Source organism: Chiroxiphia lanceolata, chromosome 11 (assembly GCF_009829145.1).
Source record: "Chiroxiphia lanceolata isolate bChiLan1 chromosome 11, bChiLan1.pri, whole genome shotgun sequence".
Classification (NCBI taxonomy): domain Eukaryota; kingdom Metazoa; phylum Chordata; class Aves; order Passeriformes; family Pipridae; genus Chiroxiphia; species Chiroxiphia lanceolata.
Window position 1 is genome coordinate 13,266,080 of NC_045647.1, and position 25,449 is coordinate 13,291,528.

The 25,449-nt window shown below is 36.7% G+C and overlaps 1 protein-coding gene across 9 annotated transcripts in view; it reads left to right on the forward strand.

Moving 5' to 3' along the window:
- The window catches only part of ERC2 (ELKS/RAB6-interacting/CAST family member 2), a 430,377-nt gene that overhangs the window by 36,766 nt on the left and 368,162 nt on the right, over nt 1–25,449 (forward strand). For all 9 annotated transcript variants that reach the window (XR_004359172.1, XR_004359173.1, XR_004359174.1 and 6 more), the window contains exon 3: nt 22,578–22,994. Coding sequence is in view for 1 of the 9 variants with exons in the window: in XM_032699590.1 (XP_032555481.1) it covers nt 22,578–22,994 (417 nt within the window). In the remaining 8 variants the exon portion in view is untranslated. The remainder of the gene's footprint in view (nt 1–22,577; nt 22,995–25,449) is intronic.

Sequence of the window (25,449 nt, forward strand, 5' to 3'; positions counted from 1 at the left end):
CATGACAACTTTTTATTAAAATGCAGGTTATGCACAAAACCAGGGAAGAAATAGTGGGAGTGCTTCAGAAGTGAGAAATTGAGATGTCTATTAAATTATGGTATTTACAGCACGTTGTAAAATAGATGCAATAAGAGGTAACTATGCAGGCTCTATAGTGGTGAAGTGGCTGGAGAGTTAAATGCTCCTTTAGCTTCTACTTAACAGATTATGACCTGATTCATCTTTCTCTGTGGCAAAATTGAAATGGAACATTTTCAACTTCTGGTGCCAGTTTTCATTGTGCCAAATCAAACTACCTCCAGTCCTTTGCTTTCCAGCAAAACTACCATCTGCTGCACAAAGAAATGGGAAGGCTTGAAGTCCTGCAATTAAAATTGGCATTTGAACAACAGTACTCCATAATTTTTATTGAATGTTTATTTACTTAACAAAGTGGTGTTCTGATTTACCAATCAGTGCCCCATTGTGATATAAAGCCCAGGGGAAAAGACAGCTGCTAAGAAATATTTAGGCTCTCTTGGGCAAATTGGAGACAAAATATTTTTGGCAGGTTAAGATTTTTATTTTTTTTGTTGTTGTTACGTTTTTTGCTGCATTTTTGATGCAGTGACAGCACCATCAACCTCCTGTGTGTGATTCACAAAAGTTTGTTACTTTTTTGGTTTCTCTGTGTATTTTTCCAGTATTTTCTCTTTTGAGAGTCATACAGACTATTTGTATGTATGCAGGTGTAAAAAATTGTGTCTCTCCATTTTGTTTGCGCTCAAACTTGTTATCTTGACTATTTGTATATTCACTGCTCTCTGCTCCCACCTTCCTTCCCCTGTTGTGTCTTTTTAATGCCTCTTTCTAGGTCCCCCTATTTCCCACTAGGCTTATTATTTCTCAGTGAGCTTCCACCTGCAAGTCCACCCTATAGGTAATATCTCTTTTTATCATCTCTTTTTCCCAGCTTATGTGCCTTTTTCCACCTAATGACCTTTTTCTGGTTTCAACTCCTTACCATTTTTTTTTCTCAGTGCTTTCTCCCAGCTCTCATTGTGCTTTTTGCCTCACAGATGTTCCACGTGGGTTTTGTGCCTGAGGTTGCCTATTCAGTTGGTGAATATGCCTTTGTACAGATCTGAGCAAATATTAGGGCTTGCTTAAATGAGTTTTAACTATTGTTTCTGGTGGCATCATCTCCTTTCTATTGCCATCACCTCCTCTGTGAATTACAGTGTAGGAGTGTTGGCAAAAACAAACTTCTGGAAGCGAAGGAATGTAAAGTGTTTGATAATATGACTCCTGGTTTCTCTTGTCTTAGTTTTGGTTTTGCTAACTTAATATTTCACTATACATCTATTTGAGGGGGGAAGAGGAGGAGTATCATGTCCTTGAAATGACAGTAGAGGTAGGCTGTGTTTCATATGCAGCTTAAAAATAATTATTATGAGCCAACAGAAGTGTGTTACTGAATGCTGAGAGAAATAGTAGGACAGCAGAAAGAGAAAATATGAAACAGATGTACCATATGTTACTGTGTGCTTGTTTTCTATAATAAAACCATGAGGCATGCAAGAATAAAAAGGTAAATTTTATTTCTTTTTGCAAGAGTTGGGGAAAGCCCCAAATTTATGTTTAAGAATCATTCAGAGGAGCTGTCTTTAGGTTTGGGCATGAAGTTTACTGTATTATAATAACTGATAATTTTTTTCCACTTTTTACTGTGTGCCTTCTGGCAGTTGGGAAGGGCCTAAAGAAAGTAATTAATATTATTTTTTTTTTAAAGGTTGTGGTGATGGCTGATCAACCTCCCCATGTCTTGACTTCATGGAAATCCTTTACATTTCCATGGATTTTTGGAAAAACACCCTCAAAACAAAAAAACAAAACCAACCCAAAATACCACAAAACCCCCTGGAATATCAGCAACAGATTTTTTTCTATAGATTCATAGCATTTTAATGCTCTAGTTTGAGACTTAACCTGTTCCCTGTTACCATTGCCATCACTGCTTTATGAGATGCCTCTTGAAAAGAGTGCTTGTGATAGCTCCTTTTTAGCCAATTTTCTGGTTCCTAAAGAAAAGTTGATTAAAATGAAAGCACTGTGGATTTCTATGGAAATTGCTAGGGTCTCTGAGAGTCTGAATATGAAAATAAGAATCTTCTGTGAAGTCTTCAGGACACTTTCCCCTTGGGAAAGAAAGAAAAGGTCCACAGTTTTCTCTCTATACAGCACTACAGCTCCTGGAAAGCTCCACAGAAAAGAGACTTTAGTCTTGAATTATTCAATAGGGTTTAGCCTTTTGTGTTTTAGCAATTGCAAATGTGTTGAAATAGCAGAGTCACCATAATAATGTAACTTTCTTGTTCTATCTAAATTTTACGTTCTGTGTCACCTACAGTAATTTGTTAAACACCCACATTACCTTTATGTATAAAATAACTTGTTCAATATGTGCCTCTCGGTCTCATATGTACAAGATACTACACTTCTATTTTTATTGAAATTAGAAGAGCTTCACTTGATGCTTATGTTGTAACTGCATATGAACATCCCAATGTGCAGAGTGATCTTGAAGTTCCCTCAAGCTTCCTTTAGCTTGATGAAGAGAACTTCACTTTGAAATGAAATAAAAATTATCTTTGAAACGTGCAAAGTTAATATGGGATGGTAGAATTGGTGCCACTATAACTCTAAGAATTTCCTATATAGCCAAGTTAAGTTCAGTAGAATCTTATGAGTGAATAAGGACATAGAACCTTATTCAGACTGGCAAAACTTCATACCCATCAAAGACATACTCTTTGTGTTGTTTTCAATACAATTTATTTCTGTATCATTTTTGATTTTCTGCTAAAAGCAATGAAATTAGAGTCAAATTCAACTTCAGATTTTTTAATATATGCAGTTTGAATGAAGTGTTACTGTAGGTGTTCTATGCTACCTCCAGGTCAGAGATAGTTTTTATAGAAAGTGAGTAAAAGGGAGCCCATCTTTTCTGTGAAGATCATTTACCAGAAAGTGGAGTTAAAGCTTCTGTATTGAATAGACTAAAATGCCAGTCTTTGATATGCATGTTTTAATGGGTAAGAATGAGGCCATTATAGTAACCCCCTTAGGAGCTACAAGAGGTCCTACATTTGTATCTAAGGAGTTCTGAATTTTGATGAGCTTAAAAGATTTTCATTTTATGTGCTTTTTTTTTCTTTTTTATACATGCACCCATTCCAGTGTCTTGCTGCTGTGCTGATTGGCACAATAAAATAAATAGAAAAGAAAAAAACCCCAACCTAGTTTTATAATATTGATTTAATTTCTTATATTGCTTTTTGATCTTCACTGGGAGTATTTAATACTTTTGTAGCCAAGTATAAAACTTGTGATGGCTTCTCTTGCCTGCTAGTTCCTAGTATTACTTAACAGTGAGTTGAGAGCCTGTGGTTTTCCTAGTTCATCAAGGGTTACTGATATTCCAGTTGTTCTAGTTACTTAAACTGTTATTTGCTAGGCAAGCAACTGAGAACTCTCATCTAGGAAAGAAAGCAAGTAAAACCTGTGCAGTGTTTTGTTTTGTGGGGTTTTTTTCCCCTTAATAGAGTTTTTTTTGCTTGTTTTTGTTTTTCCTTCACAAAGCTGTTCAGTGACATTGCTGTGGTGTAATGTTTCAGGAAAGAATTGTTACACCATCTAGGAATCCAGCTTTTCCGCTCAGCTGAGCAGAAGAATTTTATTTATAAAATATTTAAAAATACTTTTGTTTTGAAGAATCCTGATTTGGGATTTGCTTTTTTGGGATTTACCTTTTTGGGGATTATCTTTGGGGATTCTTGAGACTTCACAGGCCTCCTGTTGGTCTCACTGCCTTGCTCCTGAGAAAGATAATGCACTCCATCTATAGAAAGGGAGGCTCCAGGTATTTTTACTTGAGAACCATTTCTTCATATTTGTAATGCCAAGTTGAGATTCCATTTTCTCTGATGATGAAGTGGTCAGGAGCAGCATAAAGGAAAAATACAGTCTGTGTGCAGAAAGTATGCCAGAAAGACCCATGAGACATCCTTAGCTTTTCAGTCAGGATTGTATTGTTGTTGTTGTTATTATTATGACAGAAGCAATGTTCCGTGGCAAAAATCCCATGAAAACCCTGATTAACTCCATACACCTACAATTATTTTTCTATCAGATTGAATGTAGGAGTAACTATAATTCTCTCAGTCATTAGAGTCCAGATCTGATAAAAACAAATTTGTTCATGCTTATTTGTATGATATTATTCAATCCCCTGTGTGTGTGTTTGTGTATGCCAGGGAGTCCCTGATTCCTTGATACAGTCACAGGAATTTTGAAAAGCTTTTTTGGAGTTACCTGTCAAAGGTTCTTGAAAGACCTAACTTTATGTGAAATAAAAGTTCCTCCATATGCATTAATCACTTGTAGAATATCTCTCATGGAATAATAACAGGTTGAAATGAATCAAGGAGATTCATTTCAGTGAAAAAGGGATCTCCTACATTCAACATATTAATTAAATGAAAAATGGAGCAAAAGGCATGAGGGCATCTGTTGTTAATGTTCTTAATCAGGATAACTGTGAACACTGACTAGAGTTGCAATACTGAAGGAATGTATATAACAATTGTTAATGAAATTTAATTCTGATAAGTGAGAAGTGGTGCATCTATGGGAAAAGTATCCTAAATTCACATAGACAATGATGTTTAGTGGACTACTAGCACACAGAAAAGAGGGTTTGGGGTTGTAACAGATTTTCTACCAAAATGTCAGTTTGCATACTCAGTACAGTCAAAAAAGCTGACTGAAAATCAGAAAAAAATGTGAAAAAGGAGGACATGCAGACTAGAGAACATTACATTGGCAGTTTATTTTTTGTAGCTCAACTTTGTGCTGAATTTTCTGCAAGTCCAGATTCCCTTCATCTCAAAAAGGTTGTGGTAGAATTAAAGAAGGTACCACTGAGAAAGGAAGGAAGATAAAGAAAAATATGGAAGGTCTGCTAAGGTTGGAAAAGAGATGAAAAAAGGGGATGTAACAGAAATCTGCAAGAGTTGGAACAGCATGAAAAAAAGTGAGCAATGACTGATATTTTTCATAAAATGAGAATTGGGAAATACCAGACGAATGTGTCATGGTCAGAATTAGCATAAAGGTATTTAAACAAAAAATATGCAGTTAAGCTGGTCATTGCTGCTGGACTTTGGCTTCCACGAGTTCAGAAAGTTATTAAGTACATCTATACAAGTCTTTCAAGGACTGTTAAGCCCGCAGATTCCAATCTGGACTTAGAACCTCTTGAATGGATTCTGGAAACTACATCCCCCTCTGCTTCTTATGCCTCTTTTACTCCTTCCTCAGCAAAACGTCCTGGTTTGGCTGGCTTAGGAGTTCCATTGTTTATTGCTCTCGTTCAAAAGATGTGTTTGGTTTTTTTCCCCCCTTGGTTTTTTTTTTTTTTTAAATTTTATTTTTTTTTGGCTGTGTAAGATATTCTCTCTCTCACTAAGTCAGTCATGCAATTGCAATATTTTCTATAAAAATACAGGAAAAAAAAAGGCAATTCAGTTGTGTTTCAACTACATTTAAACTCTAGTCCTCCCTGTCTGTAAGTTTAAAAGAAGAATTACCTGTGTGGACTGTATTCCAAACCCCTTGCTGGTCTCAGTAAGAAAAGAGTCATCATAGTAATAACACAAAGTCATCAATGAATGGTGACATCTTCTGGGCATGTGCATCAGCCTGTGTTCCAGACATTCTTTGATCCTGGTTCTCTCAACCATCTCCGAATCAAGGGAAAAAGTGCCAGAAGGAGCCATGCTTACAGTGAAACTAAATTAATTGTTGGCAAACTTGGAGCAGATACTCTTGTTCACAGGCAGGTTGTGTTAATTCACTTCATAAAAGTTGTTCAAACGCTAAAAAATGTTGATGTCTAAACAAGACATCAATTATAGGCATAATATCAAAACTGGCAGGTAGATTAGTTACAGGCTTTTTTAAGAGACAATGCATTTGGGTTTAATAAAGATAATGTTTTATTAAGGAAAACAAAACTGTTGAGGTGTACCATCTGATCAGGACTATTCTGACTTCATAGACTTACAGCCATTCCTGTAAATGGCTACCAGTTATCTTGAAAAGCACTTAAAATCCAAGGCACCGGCTATCAAGTACCAGACACAGTTTGTTTTTACTGTATAAGTTTGAATTCAGAAAATAACATTCTGTTCAGAGGAATGAAGACTGTCAAACAGGTTGTAAAGTTTAAAATCAAAAGTCTGAAAGTGCTTACTTTTCTGTAACTTTTAGGAAACATTGAATATGCTTATTTATGTCATGTAAATTTTGGTTTGGCTGTTTCCCAGTGAGGAGTAAGAGCCAACAAAACCATCAATGTGCTGAAAAGTCTAATTAGTTGAAGCTATTTCAAATATTTGCATTATTTCTGCTGAAACAAAATTTGAATAGTGGCTGGTGAAAGTGTGCTATATTTGGGTAATATTTATAACTGGCTACAGTGCATTGATTTATTTATTGAATGGTTTTATCAGATACTTGCAGTGAATCAGGCTTCAGGACAGAAAAATGTATCTGTGCATCAGTAATAACATAGACTTCTGGTATTTTGTCTCATACAATTGAATTTTAATACAATTAAAGCTGTGAGCATACTTGCTTTTGTAGGTAGGTGTGTAGTTATCAATTTTTTGTTATTGGGATAACTTTCAGCACAGTTTCATTTTGAACAAACTTAGAAAAAAGGATTTGGTATAGAAGAATACACAAATGAAGTTGCACAAGTCTGAGTAGAGATGCCTGATTATTAGGCTTTATTCTAAAATTCTTGGTTAGACTTAGCAAATGTAGCTAAAGAGAGGTCTAACACCAGGTCCCTGGTGATGTGTCAGACTACCTAAGTAAGAAATTACCAAGTTGTTGCCCTGAACTCACAAAGACTGTAGCATTTTCATTCTAGAGATTATTAGGGGGGAAAAAAAGGTGATAAAAGATTCTACAGAACAAAATATTAATGTAAAGTCTATTTGATTACAAAAGCAATTAAATGTTTAATTTCCTTTGTTTTCTGAAGTGCCTGGAGCCATTTTCTCTTGATTCTGTTTAGTGTTATTTAAAAATAAATGATCCAGCTGGCTTGAAGGCTTTTCACTTGGCAGGTAAATGGTATTACTCTCCAAGGAGGAGATATTTTGCATTTCATCATTCCTGGAATTTATTTCTTATGGTCCAGCTTGATTAAACCTCTTGTGGCACTGGAAGAAAGAGAGGAAAAGGTCTTAAAGCATGAAAATTGTTATTGACTAGTTGGAGTATGCAAATTTAACTTCTCTTTCCCTACTTCTCAAATATTCCTTGTGCTAAACACAATACAGAGTAATCACAGGACAGTTGCTTAGAGATAGACATTTATTATTTAATTATTTTCTTTGGCAGTTGACTTACTTGTGGTTTAAGCCCAGGTGGCAGCTGAGCACCTCACAGTAACTGTGTCTGTGCCACCCCTTCCCTCACAGTGGCCACAGCATCTCCTGTTGCCCTTTCCAAAGGATTTTTTGGACCAGTGGATTATGTGGGTATCCTGCTCTGGGTTTGTCTCAGAAATAGCAATTTCCCCTTGTGCAAGTATAAATAATCAAAATAGATTACACTGCAACATGTCGACAGCTTCTGTGATTTGAGGGAACTGAGAGATGGAAAGAATAGGACTAAACTAAAGACATGTTTGCATTTTAGTGCTACTAAAAAGATTTTGACATATGAATGTGCATACAAGGAAAATGTGTGGGTTTAGGAATGGATAGCCTTTATCTTTTAAAGTAATCAATATATCAAAAGTGCTTGGAATACTTTCTAGATTTTCCTTTGTCAATAAATATGCATTATGATGAACAGAGGAAAATGGAATGGTTATTCACAACATCATACCCAGATACTTGATTCTTATTGAATATGGATAACACTTAGGATTTCTACAAACTCTGTTTATCAAAGGAAAAAAAAATCCTCTAATCCTCTCTAAAAAGTATATTATGTTTTACTAAGGTTTTTGGCAGTAGAAATGGCAGAGTGCTATTTTAAGGTACACTTTTCTATAAAGGGTTTTTTGCTCAAAGTTTGAGTACCAGTGGCCTAGACTTTTTTTTCTCTTAATAGATAAAATTCAATATCTAGGACTGAACTTGTTTCCAATACAACTGGGAATGTAAAAGGGAGGGTCAGTGCAGCAGGTGAATCATGGAGCTGATCAAGGTTATTTCAATAAGGAGAGAGTTTGGAGAGGTAAAAACCCCCCAGTGAGTACCTTTGACATGGCTTGAATAGATTCAATGTGCTGGGTTTTTTGTTAGAAGTGATACTAAGTGGCTCATTATTCAACTGAATTTTGAATTATGGGTAAAGCTGTATTAAAAAAAAAAATGAAATAGGCCTTTGAGCTAAGGCTCTTTGGTTCACTGCTGCAGACATCAATGAGGCCAGTATGTCAAGTTTGTGAGTACAATTGCTGTTTTAAAACTGTAGTCTTTCTTCTCATCTTGGGTTGTTTTTTTTTTTTTAAATGGAATAAGGTAAATTAATGATAAAGCAGAGGAATTGAAGCAGGAAGAGAAGGGAAAAAGTTGTAGAATTTATATCCTGTTTTGTCTGAGATAATGGCTTAAGACTTGACAAAAGTAGAGTGTTCATTGACCACCTCTGTTCGCTTCTCTTGTTATTGAACATCTTTGTATCAGATACAGAATTGATCAGAGGAAAAAAATAAAGCCTGCAATGCAGTTTTTACTGCTAGCCTTCTGGTGGATGTTCCTATTAGGGATAAAAGGTGGTGTAATGCCTTTGAAGCTCCATTTTATTCTCACTTCCAGGATTTATAATCTTTTTCCTGAACTCCATGATCACACTTTTTGATGCCTAGTCCTCTTCTCCTCTGTTTCTTTGAACATGCTGTCTGGCTATTATGTTTTTTGGACCTCTGCCTCATTGGCTGACAGTTCCATACCACTAATTGTGGTGTCATTCCTTGAGGAAAAGACCTTAATTTTTTTCTTGTGTAGAAATAACTTCTAATAAATGCGCATGGGATGGCTTCCTGTTGTTGGTATCAACTTCATTTTCTCCCTGTAGAGTAAATTGGAAATGAGTAAATTAACCTGTGAAGATGTTAGACCATACTTACAGAATTCAACCTGCTTGTTTTTCTGTTTTTCAGCTGAAGAAACCAATGCAGTCTTCTTCAGAAATATTAATTGTATTACATTAAATGGCTTAAGATGCAGACTGTTAAATTTATTTGTGGTAACCACTGTAAGTTCTTACTTATGGTAGACTGTGCCCTCTAGAACTTGCTTTGGGCGGGGCTTTCTGGTCTGCTGAGTAGCATAAAGGTTTAGTCCAGAGAGTTCTGGTGCAGATTTTACACCTCAAGGAGCATCTACATTACTGTACATATCCTCAAAGGTGATGTAAGTGCATTTGCTTCTTTATAGGTTGAGTGAGAAGGCTCACTGGAAATTGCAGGAGCTGTAGCATGTGAAACAGTGGAGAGCAATTCCCCTGTGATTAATCCTTTGCTGCTACAAGTGATCTCATCTGTACAACATCAGAATGTTTCAGGGCATGACCTTTTCCAATTCTTAGTGTATTTAGATGTCCTGAAATTAGGGAACAATTATTCAACATTTTGTTACTTCTGGCAGTAGTGCAGTTGTTTGAAATATCATCAGTATTAATTTTTCTGTGCAATTAGTGTATTAATGAATTCTGTGCTTAAAAAACGGTTCCAGAATTGTGGAGTATACTATTTCTGTTACTAGGAATGTGTTGTGAAAATATCACCTTACAGAGTGATTATTTTCTTGTTTATTAGAGAGAATTTCAAATGGAAGGCTTGGAATCAGCTTTGTTGGATTTGACGTGAGAATAGTAAGGACTGCTGATGACAAGAGCTGGGTTGAGAAAGGACATTATGAAGAGTAATTTGGAATATGAAGAAAAGACTGCTACATCATATTGCTTGTGACACACTTCCTTCAGTGGTAGTGCCTGTTTTTATTGCCATACAGAGTCTGGGGTGGGGAGGGGAGCACTTATGATTTCAACTGATTTCCATCTCCTTTTCACTTAAAGATCAACAAATAGTGACCAGAGCAGGAATGGAATGAAGCTTTATCTCCCTTAGCATTTATATATAATGGGATACAAATGTGTATCCCATTACCTTTGATTATTTATATCTTTAATATTGTCTTCAGTTTATGAGATTATGTTTTTCCCTAGAATTCTCCTAAAATTCTAGTATTGAGTCTGAATGATGTGTAACACTAGAATAATTTATCTTACAATAATTAGGTGATATAAGAACATGAAGTTCAGTACTGAACCCAGGTAGTCTGGCTTCTGAGGGATTAACTGCAGCAGTGTGTGAGTTATGAGCTTGCTAGTTAATTGTCAGTATTTTATGAAAGTCAGGGTAGAAGTTCTCTTCAGTGTTGTGAAATAGAACTCCAAAACCACTGTAATCCTTCAGAAGAAGAAAAATATTTCTTTTCCTTGAGAAACATCTTCTGTGGGAACACCTGTCTCACTAAATAATGATTGCCAGTGCAGTTTTTGAACACATGTATAGCAGAAACATCAAAACTGGTAAATCCTTGCAACACCACAAAGTAAGCATAATAAAGGGTCAGGAAGGTTTCTGTTTAAATCAAGCGTTCTAAGGGTAGTTAGATACATTCAGTCATAAAGTTGAGTTCACTTTTGTATAGATATTTTTATGTTAAAACTGAGTAGCAGAGCAGAGGAGCCTGTGTTTCTCAGGTGTTTATAATTGTTACTTGATGTTTTGTGTTCAGCCGATGGTCCCAGTGGAGCTCCTCTCTCTAAAGGTTATACTCTGAAACAGGCATGGTTTGAATTCCCCAAACAGAGATTGTTGCATATGCAAAGAAATGGCAATGCATCCCATCACTTTGGGCTTTTGTGACATGAATTTAGTGACATTTTTTAGAGTACTGAATCCTAAGTTGCTTTGTCCATCAGACTGTGGAAGACCTTCCAGGCTCACTGGAGTGCATTATGCAGTATGTTTTGCTGACACTTACTGTACATTTAAATTGTTTCTGATGTGGCTGTAAGGGGTCTGTAAATCATTCCATCATGTTGTAAAACAGTTTGTTTTGCTAGTGTTTGTTTTATTTTCACTAGTCATCACGTCTGTGCACATGCTCGGGTTACTGACAGCCCCTGACCCACAAAACACTGATGTTCTAGTTCAAGATTTTGCTGCTGTGTGAGTGCTACTGATACTACAGCATTACCTGAGAAACAGTAGGGTTAAAGGAAAGCTGCAATTGAAAAATATGTGTTAAGCAAAGCAAACAAGATATAAAAGTGAGAACTTGTTGCAAATGCAGAGGAAAATCTGGAGAAAATGGGAGTTATGGAAAAGAAGAGAGAAATCAGAGGTAGATTAAAGAAAAACAATGTTGTAGAGTCAGTTCATATGGTTCATGTGCTCCATCTCTTGTGTGCCGTTCAAGAGTAAGGTAAAATCATGTTTTAAGATGCATCTGAGCACGAATCGGAAAGTAGAAGGATTCAAGATGATATAATTGCTTAAAAAGGCAAATGAGCCCATATGTTTTATTAAATTACTGACAGAAGCTGACATTAGCTGAGCAGGATGCTCAGAGTGTTTTGGATGACAACAGGAGTATTGATTCTGTACTTTCACTTTCTTTTATACAGAATAGAACAAATCCTGTCTGGTCATACAGTGCAAAAACTGGGGATTAAGGGAGGATATGTTCAAGGGGATATTCATTCTGATCACAAATCTGTACTTAAACTGCGATGAGTTTACATTGTATAGCCAACAGATGTGTAAGCATGTGATGTGGGGAAAAATAAACCCCAGCAGTTACAACTAAATAAGCATTTTGTACTTCAAGGTGGCTCTAAAATCCCTTCCCCACTCCTATATCTTATGCTCAGTGTGGGGTGATTGAAAGGAAATCAATAGTAGAGGTGTGCTTGTGGAGCTTTGCATTGCTTTTTTGTGAATATAAGGCTTGGAGTATAGAGCAGATCCTCAAATTGCTTTCCTTTTTCCTACCTTAATCATTGTTTTCTTTTGTGTCTGGTTGAAAAGTTGTTTGCAGAGCTTTAATAATTCCTTTCTCCCCCAATATCTGTATATATGGAATATTCTTACAGCATGCTTACTTAAAGCAGTGTGAAAAATAAGGAAAAAAAACCCAGTAAACTGTTGGAAGAGAAGTAGATAGTTTCAAATTCAGCACTGTGGAATGCATTTGGCCTGAAATGACCCTAGTACCTGTTTATTTAATTGGAGTTGGCAACAACGGGCTCCCTGGAGGCTTCTGGGCACTTCTTGAGTTTGAACACCACTAAATAGCAGACCAGCATATGGGTACACTACTATTTCAGTAATTAAGATTATGCAATGTACTTGGGGGAAAAAGAATCCACCAGCATGCAAGGAAAGAAAAGGGTGGGGTATATAAAAAAAAAATCAAGTAGTTTAAAAAGGAAAAAGGATTTTATTGCATATGGTTGCTCCCTGTAGTGGCTTAACAGTGGATCTGTAGCCTTAGCTGAGAAATTTCTTTCCACTTTTGGATTAGTATCAAAATTATACTATTAATTTCTTACATGTTTTTCTGTAGAAAAACTGGTTTTATAATTGTGGTTAATGAATGTAAGTTAGTAGTTCTTAAAACTTGAAATCTAAAATATTTAACTGCTTATTAAAAGTTAGTTAAGTGTTTTGTACAGTATGGAGTGTTGAATGGCGATGAGGAAGACATACAGATTTAACTGTGCTTTGATGTTTGTAGCTGCACTGTAATTGTAATTGCTCCTTAGGAATGCAGGCTGGCCCATATTTAAACAGGCAAGTGGCAAAGGTTGTATCTGACTGTTGGTGGTTGCAGTGGGATTGGATTCAGCACTGACTGAGCAGTGGTGGTGTAACCAGGGCAGTGAAAAAATTTCTTACTTAGAAATACTGTGGTTCTGTGTCAGAACTTGGAACAAAGAGCCAGGGTCAACTTGATTTGTTGGTAAGTGCTAACTGTAAGTCAGGGATTAGAAAGTTTTAGAAAAACTTCTGTGGGGATCAAAAAATCCCAACACACTTCCTTCCTCCCCCCACCCCAAACAATATATGTAGGCTTGGAAACAACAGCAACTGTTTTTGTTTAGTGAGGATAATTCAGCCTGTAAGTTAAGCTTTTAAACTTAAGAATTAAACAGAGTTCCAGGCTAGTAATGCTTTGATTTAAATTTGAACAGTACTGTAGTTTAGGGATCCCCTGGCCTTCCTTTAAGTGATTCTGGAGAGGATACTGGAGTTTGCTCTTGGGGTGCTCCAAATTAGAGGGGTTTTAGCTTCAGCTGTGTCTTGTGTTTGCTTTTTAATGATTATCGTTTGCAAGACAATCCAGTTTCAGACTCAGGGTTGGATTTTTCAGTTTGTACAAATATTATTTTGTATTAAATATTGAGGAACAAATGTTTAGATTTTTATTTACCTTAATTATATATATATATATACAGAAACATCTTTTAAGTATGTGTAAGTATAAATTGAACGTGTGTGTGTGTATATGTGTGGTACTGTCTGTGTGTCCTCCCACTGCAGTTTAATTATGAGAGGGAAATTGTGATCTCTTGTAAGAAAATAATAACTTCTAGTTCTTAGATAGTCTTTTTGAGAAACAGAATAGTACATTTATTGATTTTATGTATGTGGCTATAGTTTTTCCTTTGGGTTTTTGTGCTTTTTAATATTTTTTTTGCAGGATGAGGGTTTAGTGCCATCTTGTGGGAAAACTTAATAGCTGCAGATTTTTTATGTCCTGGATTCATTTAGGCTATGAACGAGAAGATACTCCGATGAAATCTGACAAGTACTAATCTAGTGTTAACAAAGTTCATTGTGAAACCAAAGTCTTCCAACTTGTGAAAGCGTATATTTTCTGAACACTTATTGATTTCTCTTTCCTTCATATTTACATTTCTTCAGTAACTCAGGAAGAAATGTCTTTCCCGATGGTCATCTCGCTTTGTGATGCATCATTTTATTCTGTTGGATTGAACTGAACACTATTTTGATTGGAGCCACTGAAATCTCTGTATTGATTTTTTTTGTTCCCCTTAGCTGTAGCAGAACACTTAGTTCTGAAGCTCCTTTTCAAATTGTTTCAATGGGAAATGATTATGTATTATGGTTAATCAACTCACAGTACTATTCCTAGTAGTGAAAAAGAATTGGAAGCTGAAGAGTGCTCTTTTATGTATTTTGCTGATTAAAATAGAGCAGGGAGAGGTTGAAATTGGAACTTGATTTATCACTGTATTTCTGGCTTACTAAAAGCTGTGCTTGAAATTGTCCCGTGAATAACTTATATTTGTATCCTTTCTCTAGTGGCTGCATTAAAAAAAATATAGTTAGAAAGTTACAAAATGAAAAGGTGGCAAGGATAAGAAGGTCATATCAGATGTTAAGATGTCCCACTCCCACAGTTTTCAGTGATGCTCTGCATTTTGTCTCTTATGTCAGTGAAGATTTCCTGTATAGAAAGATTTCCTGCACAGAAACTTCAAGCACCTGGTTCACACATGAATTAAATTGGAGTGTTTGCAATACAGTGCTGAGGTTTTGACTGGTCTTCTAACTTGCCTGTTCTTTGTCTTTCAATGTAGTGTAAAATAATCACTGGAATCTCTTGTGGAGAAGCTGATGAGCTCTATGAGGCTGTGAGACTTCCCTGTATTACTTCTTAGATAGAATATGCAAAATGTTAACTTTTAGAGTATATGTATTCAAGTCCTCTGAAAAACACATACTGTATATTATAGGAATAATTGTGCTCATATTTCTAATGTAGTTCACATCATTCTGTGTTTTGTGTGTTACAGCTTTCTGACACCATCTCTGTTCCAGTCTGTTATGATGTTAATATTGGAAACACTATTTGGATACCTCAGTAGTTTTCCTCTAAGTGCATTTGTCTTTGGTAGCTTCAGCAGAACCTGCACTATGCCCACAGAAGTCCCCACCTCAGATTTTATCTTTTTAAATGACAGAAGTGGGATGTTTCTTTGGAGGTAGAATGCACAATAGGAAAAGAGAGCCCAGTTCACCTTTTTTTTCTTCTTTTTTTAATCTAGGAAAAGGATTCTTTCTATTTTCATTTGTGTCCAAGGTAATACAGAGCTCTCTGCCAGAAGCAGAAATTCTATAGCAAAAGTGTCAAGCACATAAAGGGAGGGTCTGAAGATCAAATACTACAAGTTTTTCAGTGCTTGAAGTGTGACTTTGTTTGCTCTCCTTTTGTAAGTAATTTCTTGACTCAATGCCTGAAAAAGAATTCCTTTAATGTAGTTAGACCTCAGTTTCTGAGAAATAAGAAAGTAATAGGCCTGTTTAGCATCCAAGATTTTTTCTGTGCTATTACTTTGACTGAATCAGCGAGCTGGACAATAAGTTCTACTGTACAAAAAGAGAGAGGAAGGTTCTTGCCAAATATTTTTTGGCTTATCAGGTTTTTTTAAAGCTGATGATCAGAAACAAATTCTTAACTTCCTGTTTTCCATTAACTGAAGTTTGCATGGTGGTTAATACTGAACTGCTCTTACAGAATATAATCTCGTGGATATAAAAGTAAGAAGAGAAATATTCACAGATTTTTGGAACAGGTGCCTTTCAGTCGTACATTGAACCACAGGAGCAGGAAGAGAACTCAGCTCCCCAGGACAAATGCAAATCTTAGTTCACATACAATCTTGCTTCTAAATAAGTATTCCCATTATATACTTTTTGTCATAATTTCTTGACCCACTGTGATCATTGCTAAACCTAACTTCTCCTCAGGCCCCAAAACCGCACTGAGGATTGCTGATCCTGTGGCATTCTACTACTGCTCAAAAAACCCCCAAATAATTATGGAGTCCCTAGAGCTTTCCTGAGAAAGAAGACTGCACTCCAGTGGCTCAGTAATCTGTGCTGGAATCTGATGGAGTGGTGGTCCACTGGAGACATAATATGTGATTTCACTGTGAGGGGAACACTGTGTTATTTTTTTCTTCAAAAAACCTCAAAACATTCCCACAAAACCAAAGCAAGCCCTTTCCCTCTAATTGATTAATCAATCTGGCTAATCCATTTCCATATTGATAACAAATGTGTAACTGACTTTATGGAACGAAAAAGAATTAAAAACCCCTAGTTGTGGTGAGACTGAGATAAATAATATTTTAATTGTTTTTTTCAGGCACTTTAATTGTTTGGCACGTTTGAAGACTGGGGAATGGTCAATCCCCTTCTTACTGAAATTTCAATTTGTACCTCTGCTTCTTTGACCATTGGTTTGAGAAGACTGGCACCAGGGAAAAATCTCTTCATCTCCCCTTACACAGTATTATTTCTGGTGCCTAGAGAAGCCCCTCTCTTCACTGCTAGTCTTGTCCGAGTAATGAGTAGTAAACTGATAAAGTGCAATGTACACCACAACTGGGTTCTTTTGGTAAGTTTGGACTAGGTAAAATGAACTGTGTCTCCACAGAGATAAGAATCTGTAAAGTCAATTTGTTAAATATTAGAAATCTTCCAATGAATAGTATTCAGCAAGAAGTATTGCATTTTAGAGGTGAATTTGAAAGACCTGATCACACACTGCAGGAAGCATTGGCTACGCTGGAGAAATTTAGTGGAAGAAAAAAGGAGAAGTTTATAGGAAGAGATACTTCAGACATACCCAAATAGTCCAAATTAGCAAGTGAATTTCAGTTCTTTGGAGAGGGATTTGTGTAAATATCTATTATGAAGAAATATTCTTTGACAGCATGACGCTTTATCTCTAATAGTAGGCTTACTTAGGGCAAATGGCAAAGCAAAGGGAATAAATGAAAAACAACATCTCAACACACAGCAAGCCAGGGAATTGGGAAAGGAATATATTTACAGATTGTGCCTTAAGAAATAGATGCAAAGCTACTACAGAATTTGCAATACTAAAACATTTTAGCCTATATGGAGATGCGTTTTTGTTCAATGACCTCAAGTGTTTAGGCAGACATTGATTTTTCGCCAAAATATTTGTGCAAGGTGACCCAGAGAAGCTGACTGAATAGTAATGAAGTCTGATAGTTCAGATTAGATGTGATGTCTGTAAGAAATGGAGATTTAGATGTACATGACAAGATTTCTTGTTTAACTTGGAAAGCATGGTGTGAGGGGCAAGCTTAGGGGAGTGACAGAGTGGCTTGGTGGGCACTTGATTAATAAGAAAGGAGGAAGAAGTAAGAAAGGATCAAGAAATTGAAGAAGGGGCATCACTTATTATGGTGCTTGTTTTCTGGAGCAACTGTACTGAACCCCTGCTTCCCAGGAAGTGGCTGGGGATGACCTGCTCATGGGACAGAGAGAGTAAATCTTCTGTTTTACTTTGCTTCTGTTCATGGCTTTTGCTTTTGTTTTATTAAACTGCCTTTGCCTTGACCCATGAGGTTTATTTCATTCTATTCCCTGGTCCTGCTGAGGAGGGGAGTGATAGAGCAGCTTGGTGGGCTCCTGGCTTGCAGCCCAGGCCAGCCCACCACGTGTCTGTACTGAGAAATGCAGATTTAAGTGTACGTGACAGGATTCCTTCTTTAACTTGCAAAGCACGGTAGTAAAGCCAAGCCTTATAGAGTTTGACAAGGCACCAAATTTAAAAGCATAAAAAAAAAGAAAGTAAGGCAAGTCAGTAGACAAGAATTCTCCCTTTTCAAATACAGGGTTGTATCAGCACATGATGCTGTGCAGTTCTCTCACATCTGTTCCACGCTCAGAATTTTTAATGCTGAAAATGCATCATGTGGTCAGAATCTCTTGTGATTCCTCATAAATTACATCTGTCTTCTTCTTTCACCTTTTTCTGTCATCCCTGTCTTATTCAAGCAAAATCCTTGTCCACTGATCCTTAGCGGTGTAGTTTGGATGCCAGAATTTCAAATTACATTAGACAGATGAGAAAATGCATAAGAGAATCCATTTCTTAATTGATGTTGATGAAGAAAATACTTCCAATCCCCTTTTTGGCTTCCCCCTGCCCCCCCCCCTCCCCCCCGCCCATACAGAAGAAAATAAAGATTTGCATGTTTTTCTTTAACAATATTTAGTTATAAGTCTAATACTTGTTTCAGTAGCACAGCTGAAGTTATTGTATAAATTGACTTAGATGCAGCTCATAAGAAAGCTTTAAATGGTCTGTTTCCTTTCAATGATAGAACTTCATATGCTGAAGAATTAAAATGGAACAGTGACAAATTAGAGAAAAAATAATGAAGCTTGATTTTTTGAAAATGAGAGTGTGGTCGAAAGTATAATTTACTGTGATACTTCTCCAGATGTATTATTCAGTTATAGTTGTAGCTTTCTACAATATACACAGTAGAATTTTTTTTCTACAGTCTTCTGAATTGTATATTTGCCACTGTCAAGAGACTAATAGGCTGTATCAGCTGATTCAGCCCTGTAAATTCTGTATTTTTTGGAGTGGGAGGGAAACAGGAGAATCGGGAGCTAAAATTCAGTAGCCTGGATTCTTCAAAATGTTCATTGCTTTTGGTGGCAGCGTGATGGTGGGAAGTATGAGAAGCTGTGCACTTCTGTAGGTGGAGTAACAGTTTTAAATCCGTGAGTCTCTGGGATTTCGTTTTCCTCCACTGTTCATCATATCTAAGGCTTTAGGATGCTCTGAAAGTGCTTATGTGCTCTGGCCCAAAGCACACTGTGACAGGATAGTTCTCAGCAGGGAATTCTTTTGGGACTAGTTAGTTGGCATAATTTAGAGGAAATTCCTCATGTAGAACATGAGTTGAAATCCGGGAAGGGTCATTAATTATCTTCTCCTAGTTTTGTTTCAATTTACGGGGCAATCCACAGTTCCATGGATTACATGGACTTGGGCTATAGAGAAGGACTGAAAAAGTTCTGAGAGAACTATTTATATACTGCCAAGAAATTGGCATGGAAATATTTGTGGTCAACTGGTCTGTTTTTAATAGAAATTATAAAAAATATGAGAGATCTTTCATATTCTTTTTCTTCTAAATTGTGTAAATTTTTATGTCTGTGTAGGGACAGCAGTGACAGATATTCACAGCACTCCTCCGTTCCTCCCCCTTGCAGTTCATTATACAATTTCTCTCCACCCTCACAACATTTGTTCTTTGCTTTACTTAGCTAGCTGCAGATCCAAAAGTCTGTGCCAGCACGAGTCTAAATCTGGTCTACCATGTTCTAACTCTTGAAGGTGTGCAAAACCAGACTCTTTTATATCACAGTAGCAGTAGTCTGCCACAGTTGAGGCTGTTAGTTTTACATCGTGACTGAGAAGCAGCCACAACTATTGTTGTGCTTAGTGGTTCTGGGGAGAGCCCAAGAACACCCTGCGTAGGCTGCTGTGGGGCAGAAGAGGACGTTTTCTCACTTATCTTAACCAGAATTGCCATTTGAGTGCTGATTTCCAATTATTTTTATGTTGATCCAGCAGTTTTGATTTTTACAGCTTGCCTTTAGGATTGTGTGTTAGCAACGTCTATATCAAGTTTGCTGTTATTTGTGTGTTACAGCATTGTAAATATTTTAGAATTAGTTTCCCTTTGCTTAGCTAGATTTTTATAGACATCTGATGTACAGAGACCACGTGACTTTGGGAAAACATTTACTTGTAAATAGTTTTTAGCATCAAGTAATAAGTATTGTCTAATGTAGCATTAGAAGGATGTATCTCAAGTCATTGTTCAGATCAGAGAAAACAATTCTTTTGACTATTTCTAGACTACTTGATGGATGTTGCTGTTGCTTAGCACTTGTAGCATAATAGTAGAGAGAAGGTTCTTGGCCAGGTGAAAGAACAGAGTGATTTTGTGGATGATTACGATTAGATTTATTGCTAATATATTACCTAAATGTTACCAGTGCAGTATCTAAATAACAACTCTATTATAATGGATTACAGAATATCTGAACATGGTCCCTCCTGTTGAGTCACAGGCTTCACTGAGACCTGCTTGCTTTCTGAATTTCTCAGAAAAGTCTTGGTGCGTCTCAGTCCACATAACCTTGGTTTTGGTCAACAGTCTGTGTCCAAAGAGTGTATCAAATAAGCAGGTTCAGCCAGAAAAATTCAGGTTTACAGACTTTGGACTTGAAGAATTCACAACTAAAAATCAGCAAAGCACCTGTGTAGCTACTTTAGGATTTTACCTCTGTTTTGGTCTGGAGCTTAGTGCTGTTACTCACCCATTCCTTTGGGCTACTCTGCAGGCATTCTTGCCAGGGAGGGGATCCTCCTGGAAGCTGCCTGTGACCTCGGGACACAGTTTGCCCATTTGGCCCAGTCTTCAGCAGCATTTTACACTGTTTTGCAGGCTGATGTGCACCAAAGTCAGCTGCAAACATCTCAGCTCCCCTGTCTTTGGAATGTATTAATGATGTGAGCATCCAGACAGCTCCTCCTGCAATATTCACCTGGTGTGCTTTATCTCAGGACAAACCACATTGCACGAGAGATGGCAGAAAGGGAGAGGGCCTGTGTATGTGTGTGTGGGTGCAGGATACAAGCAAAGACCCGTCTATCCTTTGTCACTGTCACAGTAGTGAAATAATTTTGGAATGCAGAAGATGTCAGCCAGTCTTGGTATATTAGTAGATTCCAAGTGGGGGAGCTGCTGCATCTAGAGGAGTTGTAAATTTATTGGCAGCTTTTAAGTTTATATGGATAATTAAAAAGATGATGAAGTTAAGAAAAGGTAAGAATTACCATTAAATAAAAGCAGGGCCATAAATGAGTGGCCTACGTTTGTATGCTCTTAACTGAGAGTGCCTAATAAGATGCAAATACTAAGAAGAATTAAGATCTGGACATTTATTAAAACAGTGCTTATTTAATGTCAGAATTGACTCAAAGTGTCTGACTGGAATTCTAGCAGTTGGCAATGCTTTTTTTCTATTTGAAATAACCGACAAACATGATTTCAAAAGGTTGTTTTCTTAAGGTTTTGCATTTTTTGTTTAGTTTAAATGGTTGTTACAAACTGACAAATTTACCTGCAATTGTGTAAAACATGACGGTAATATCAAATGAAATGTTTTGTTGTTTGTTTGTCTGTTTTTTTGTTGTTGTTTTTGTTGTCTTTGTTTTTAGAATGTGGAGTTGCAGAATATTGATTAAAGCAAATATGTCTCATGACATACATTTATGTCCTCTAATTCCTGCAATTAAATGTTTTCTGGTACAGACTGTGTGATTTTTCAGGAATTCATATTTCTAAGAACTCAGTGTGCTGTGTAGGCAGTGAATAGAGGGGAAAAAAATGAGAAGGAAAACAAATTGTCACATAAAGATATAATCTGAAATGAACATCATAAACCATAGTAATTTAGGATAATTATTGGTGTTCCAACCTTAACATGGGCAAAATCCATTTTGATTTTAATCCGTGTTGAATAGGGAATGCAAGACTTACCTCCTGTACAGAGAAAGACCCCTGTGCTCAGATGTAGAACAGACATTTTAGGACAAGTTACTGTGTTTTGAAAAAACCTAGAGGTGTAAAAGAGCAGTAATGTCAAATAGGAATGTTACTATCCACCGTGGGGCAAATTATTTTTAATATAATTTTCTTTGTCACGTCTATTGAGTAAAGTCTGTTTATAAGTTTATATATTTGAGTACTGTGAAGTTGCTGTTGCCTTTCTGTATAACTCAATAAAAGTCTTTTCTTTTCTGTTGAAGATACTTTTTGTTGAATTCAGTTCTTTCTGTTGAATCTCCTTTGCTTGCATCTGACCTTTATTTATGTTGATTTTGCTTCATTTTTTCATTTACCATGCTGTTCAGTTTTTGGATGCCAGAAGAACCAAGGTTTGTCCACTCTTTGCAGTCAATTTATTTTTCAAAATTCAGTACTGTTTAGTGTGGGGTTTTTTTGTTTGCTTGTTGAGATACAGTAATCCTGTTTACTAAACATGTTCATAGCTTTAGCTGCCAAAAAGAAAAAAAATGAAACCAATCAGCCCCTTCCTAAAGCCCCTTTAATTATAGTGAGTGCTTTAATTGACTTCCTAAACAGCAGTACTGTTGAGTACCATGAAGAGCAGAATTTTCTTTAGTCTATGAAGTAATTTAGAAAACATGGAATACTGAGTCTTTCAGCTTTGTAGGTACATATTGACTGTACTAATGGATGTGTCACTGCCTAGTTTGGGTTTGTTGGTTTGCTTTTTGTTGCTATTATTTTTCTCTGTAGCTGACATTATTTTGTGTCTGTGTATGTTGTCTTCTTTTTTTCCTAGAAGCACTTGAAAGATATCATTATGGATATTGTCACCTGCATCTGATATTTTATGAGGTCATTTGATATACTTTCATCACTAATTCTAATGACTTTTTGTAAGAGCGTACAACAAAAGTTAATCCAAGACTAATTCTACCTTCAGATCCTATATTGATTCTTTTTCTTTGTTTTCTTTACTGCAGCATCTGCAGTTGACAATCCAGGCTCTTCAAGATGAGCTTAGAACCCAGAGAGACCTTAACCATCTTCTGCAGCAAGAAAGTGGAAACAGAGGGGCTGAGCATTTTACCATTGAGCTCACAGAGGAGAATTTTCGAAGGCTTCAAGCAGAACATGATAGACAAGCTAAAGAGCTCTTCCTGTTGAGGAAAACTCTAGAAGAAATGGAGCTTAGGATTGAAACACAAAAGCAAACGCTGAATGCCAGAGATGAATCAATAAAAAAGCTTCTGGAAATGTTGCAAAGTAAAGGTTTGCCGTCTAAAGGAATGGAAGAAGACAATGAGAGAACTCGAAGGATGGCAGAGGCCGAATCTCAGGTTAATCATTTAGAAGTGATTTTAGATCAGAAGGAGAAGGAAAACATGCATCTTAGAGAGGTATGAAAAACTGTTTGTTTAAAATATTTATTTGTTAAAAATAGTTGAAGTACTTGTTGCAGTTTTAGATATATAGAGTATTGAAGTGTTTTCTTTTTGTGCTCTAATTTTCTTGCGAAAAAGATAGTATGCATTTCTTTTACATCTCTAATAAATGCACAGCAGGACTATATGACATTTGAAAGCAAGTATAGGAAATTATTGAAGAGAAATAAGTGTATTTGGGGTTTATTGTCTCTGATGTGTTGCTGTGCAAAGTTTTTGTATCCTTTTATTTTCACAAACTGGTGTTTGACCAAAGACTAGACCTGTTGAAGAGGGAAGTGACACTTGCTGCTGCTGTAAACTGAAGAGTCATGAGTGCATACTACCTTTGTGTTTGATTTTTATACCTCTGTTGTTTGAAATGAGTGTTTTAAGTGATTTGCCTTCCATATAAACAAAGGCTTCTGCCTATGTTTGTTTCTAAAGTATTTTTGTGTGGTGATACTCAAACTTTTAAAGTAAATATACGGTAATGTTGTCACATTAAAACTCTGGGCTGATGGCTGTGCTTTGAGAGAACCTACCTGCACCAGCTGCCCACGTCATTTGTAGATGCATTTTTGGGACTGGATTTGGGATGATTGGATTAGTACAACTGAAAGAAAATCTGGCTTGGTGTCAAGCCCATCTGCCCCTTGGCATCCCAGCAGCATTACCATGTGAGCAGTGTCAGGCAAACGAGACAGGGCGAGTCTCCCTCACAAATACCCTGTTGCTTTCTGCTAAGAAGGGTGAAAATTGCAGGGAGGTGGTGTACAAGCTGCCACAGCAGGGGAAATCAGGATAAACAGGTGTGTTTCCTTAGAAACTCAGCAGCAGTGTAGTCCCATTGAACTTCCAGTCTAGCAGAAAGACCAATTTGCCCAACAGATCAAAGTGTGAATGAAATTAGTGTAAAAACAGAGAAAACTATTATTGGCCCTTGTGTATGACTAAACTTATAAATGTTAGAGATTAAGAACAGCTATTTATATCTACAGAATGTTGTCAAAATACTTTCTTTGCTGTGGGCAAATTCTTTTATATTTAGCTTGTGGTCTTCCCTAACCTAGAATATATGTTGAGGACTCAGTAGTATCTGCTGCACATCTCAAGATGAAAAATTAGAAAATTTTGCAAGGCACAATGATGCATTTCAGTCAAGTTTTCTCGTGAAGAAAGAAATCCTTGGATCCTGAATCTTTTCACAGGCAAAATTTTAATTAAAAACTGATGCTACCCATTCATGGATTCTGAAAGGAGTTGCATAAGGAGTTAATGTTGCTGAGTTTGTGATGAGAGAGAATTGTTGAACAAGTTCTATAAGCTAGCAGACAAGTTTCTGGATTTAGATCTGCTATTCTCAGAGTCTGTTTCAAAGGTGGATGATTATGTGATTGTATTTCATCTGTTGCACCAGTATCACTGAAGGTTTTGAATCCTTGGTTAGTCCAAGGAATGCTGAAGGGAGATCTTATCGCTTCTTGTAGACTGTGCGTGTTTCTCCTATATTTATACTGAATTAACTTGATGTTTCAGAGTTCCCCCTGGGTTGTCCTCATGGGCTGGGGAAAAAGTTGTGTCTCCCTCAGTTTTCATGAGGATATAGAGGTTGTCTTTTGTCTGGAGTACTGGATGGGGTTTACTGGAGTTTCTGCTGGTGACATGCTGATATGCCTTAGTAACTGGTCAAGGTTTAAAAATTTACTAGATCAGTTGTCTGGAATGTGTCCCAGCCAATTTGGCAGGAGCTATCTAGTGTTTTGGAGCTTTTGGCTCACAATTTCCTTGTTATTCTAAGAATTCAAGGCTTTGGGTGAAGTCTGTCTCTCCAGCTCTCTTCCTGTTGTGCATGGCATTTATAGGTTTTCATTTTTATATTTTTTTAAATTTCTGCATATGTGAAGTTTGTTGTAGGGAGCTTGGATGTATGACGTGTAGGCTATATGAACTCTTTAGAAACAAAATGTTTGGTAGGTGCCTGTTTGTTTATCTGGGGCTCTGGACCTGATTGATCAAGTGGGCTCTTGGAAAATGTTCTGAGGTTCAAATTTTGTCTTTTGCTTCCTCGTTATGGAAAGTTGTCTGCATGCTTTGAAACAATATCAAACATTATGTATAGTTAAAAATATTACATATTTGTTAAAGGTCCAAGTAGATCAACTTTTGATCTTTATGTGTAGCTTGGCAAGTCTTTGTTGTTCTGCAGTGCTCATTTGAATTGCTGTCACTGCTTGTAGTCTTCATCCTGCACAATACAGTTGTTCAGCATGAGAAACCAGGAGTTATTGTGTTGAATCTTCTGCAGTAGTCTCCCCAGTGGACTGATATTTTTATTTTCTTAGCTGGTGTTTGTAAGTTTTCACCCTAACTGTGTAAATGACTCTGCAGAGTTAATGGATTTTTTTTTTTGTTCTCCTAAGAATGCTTT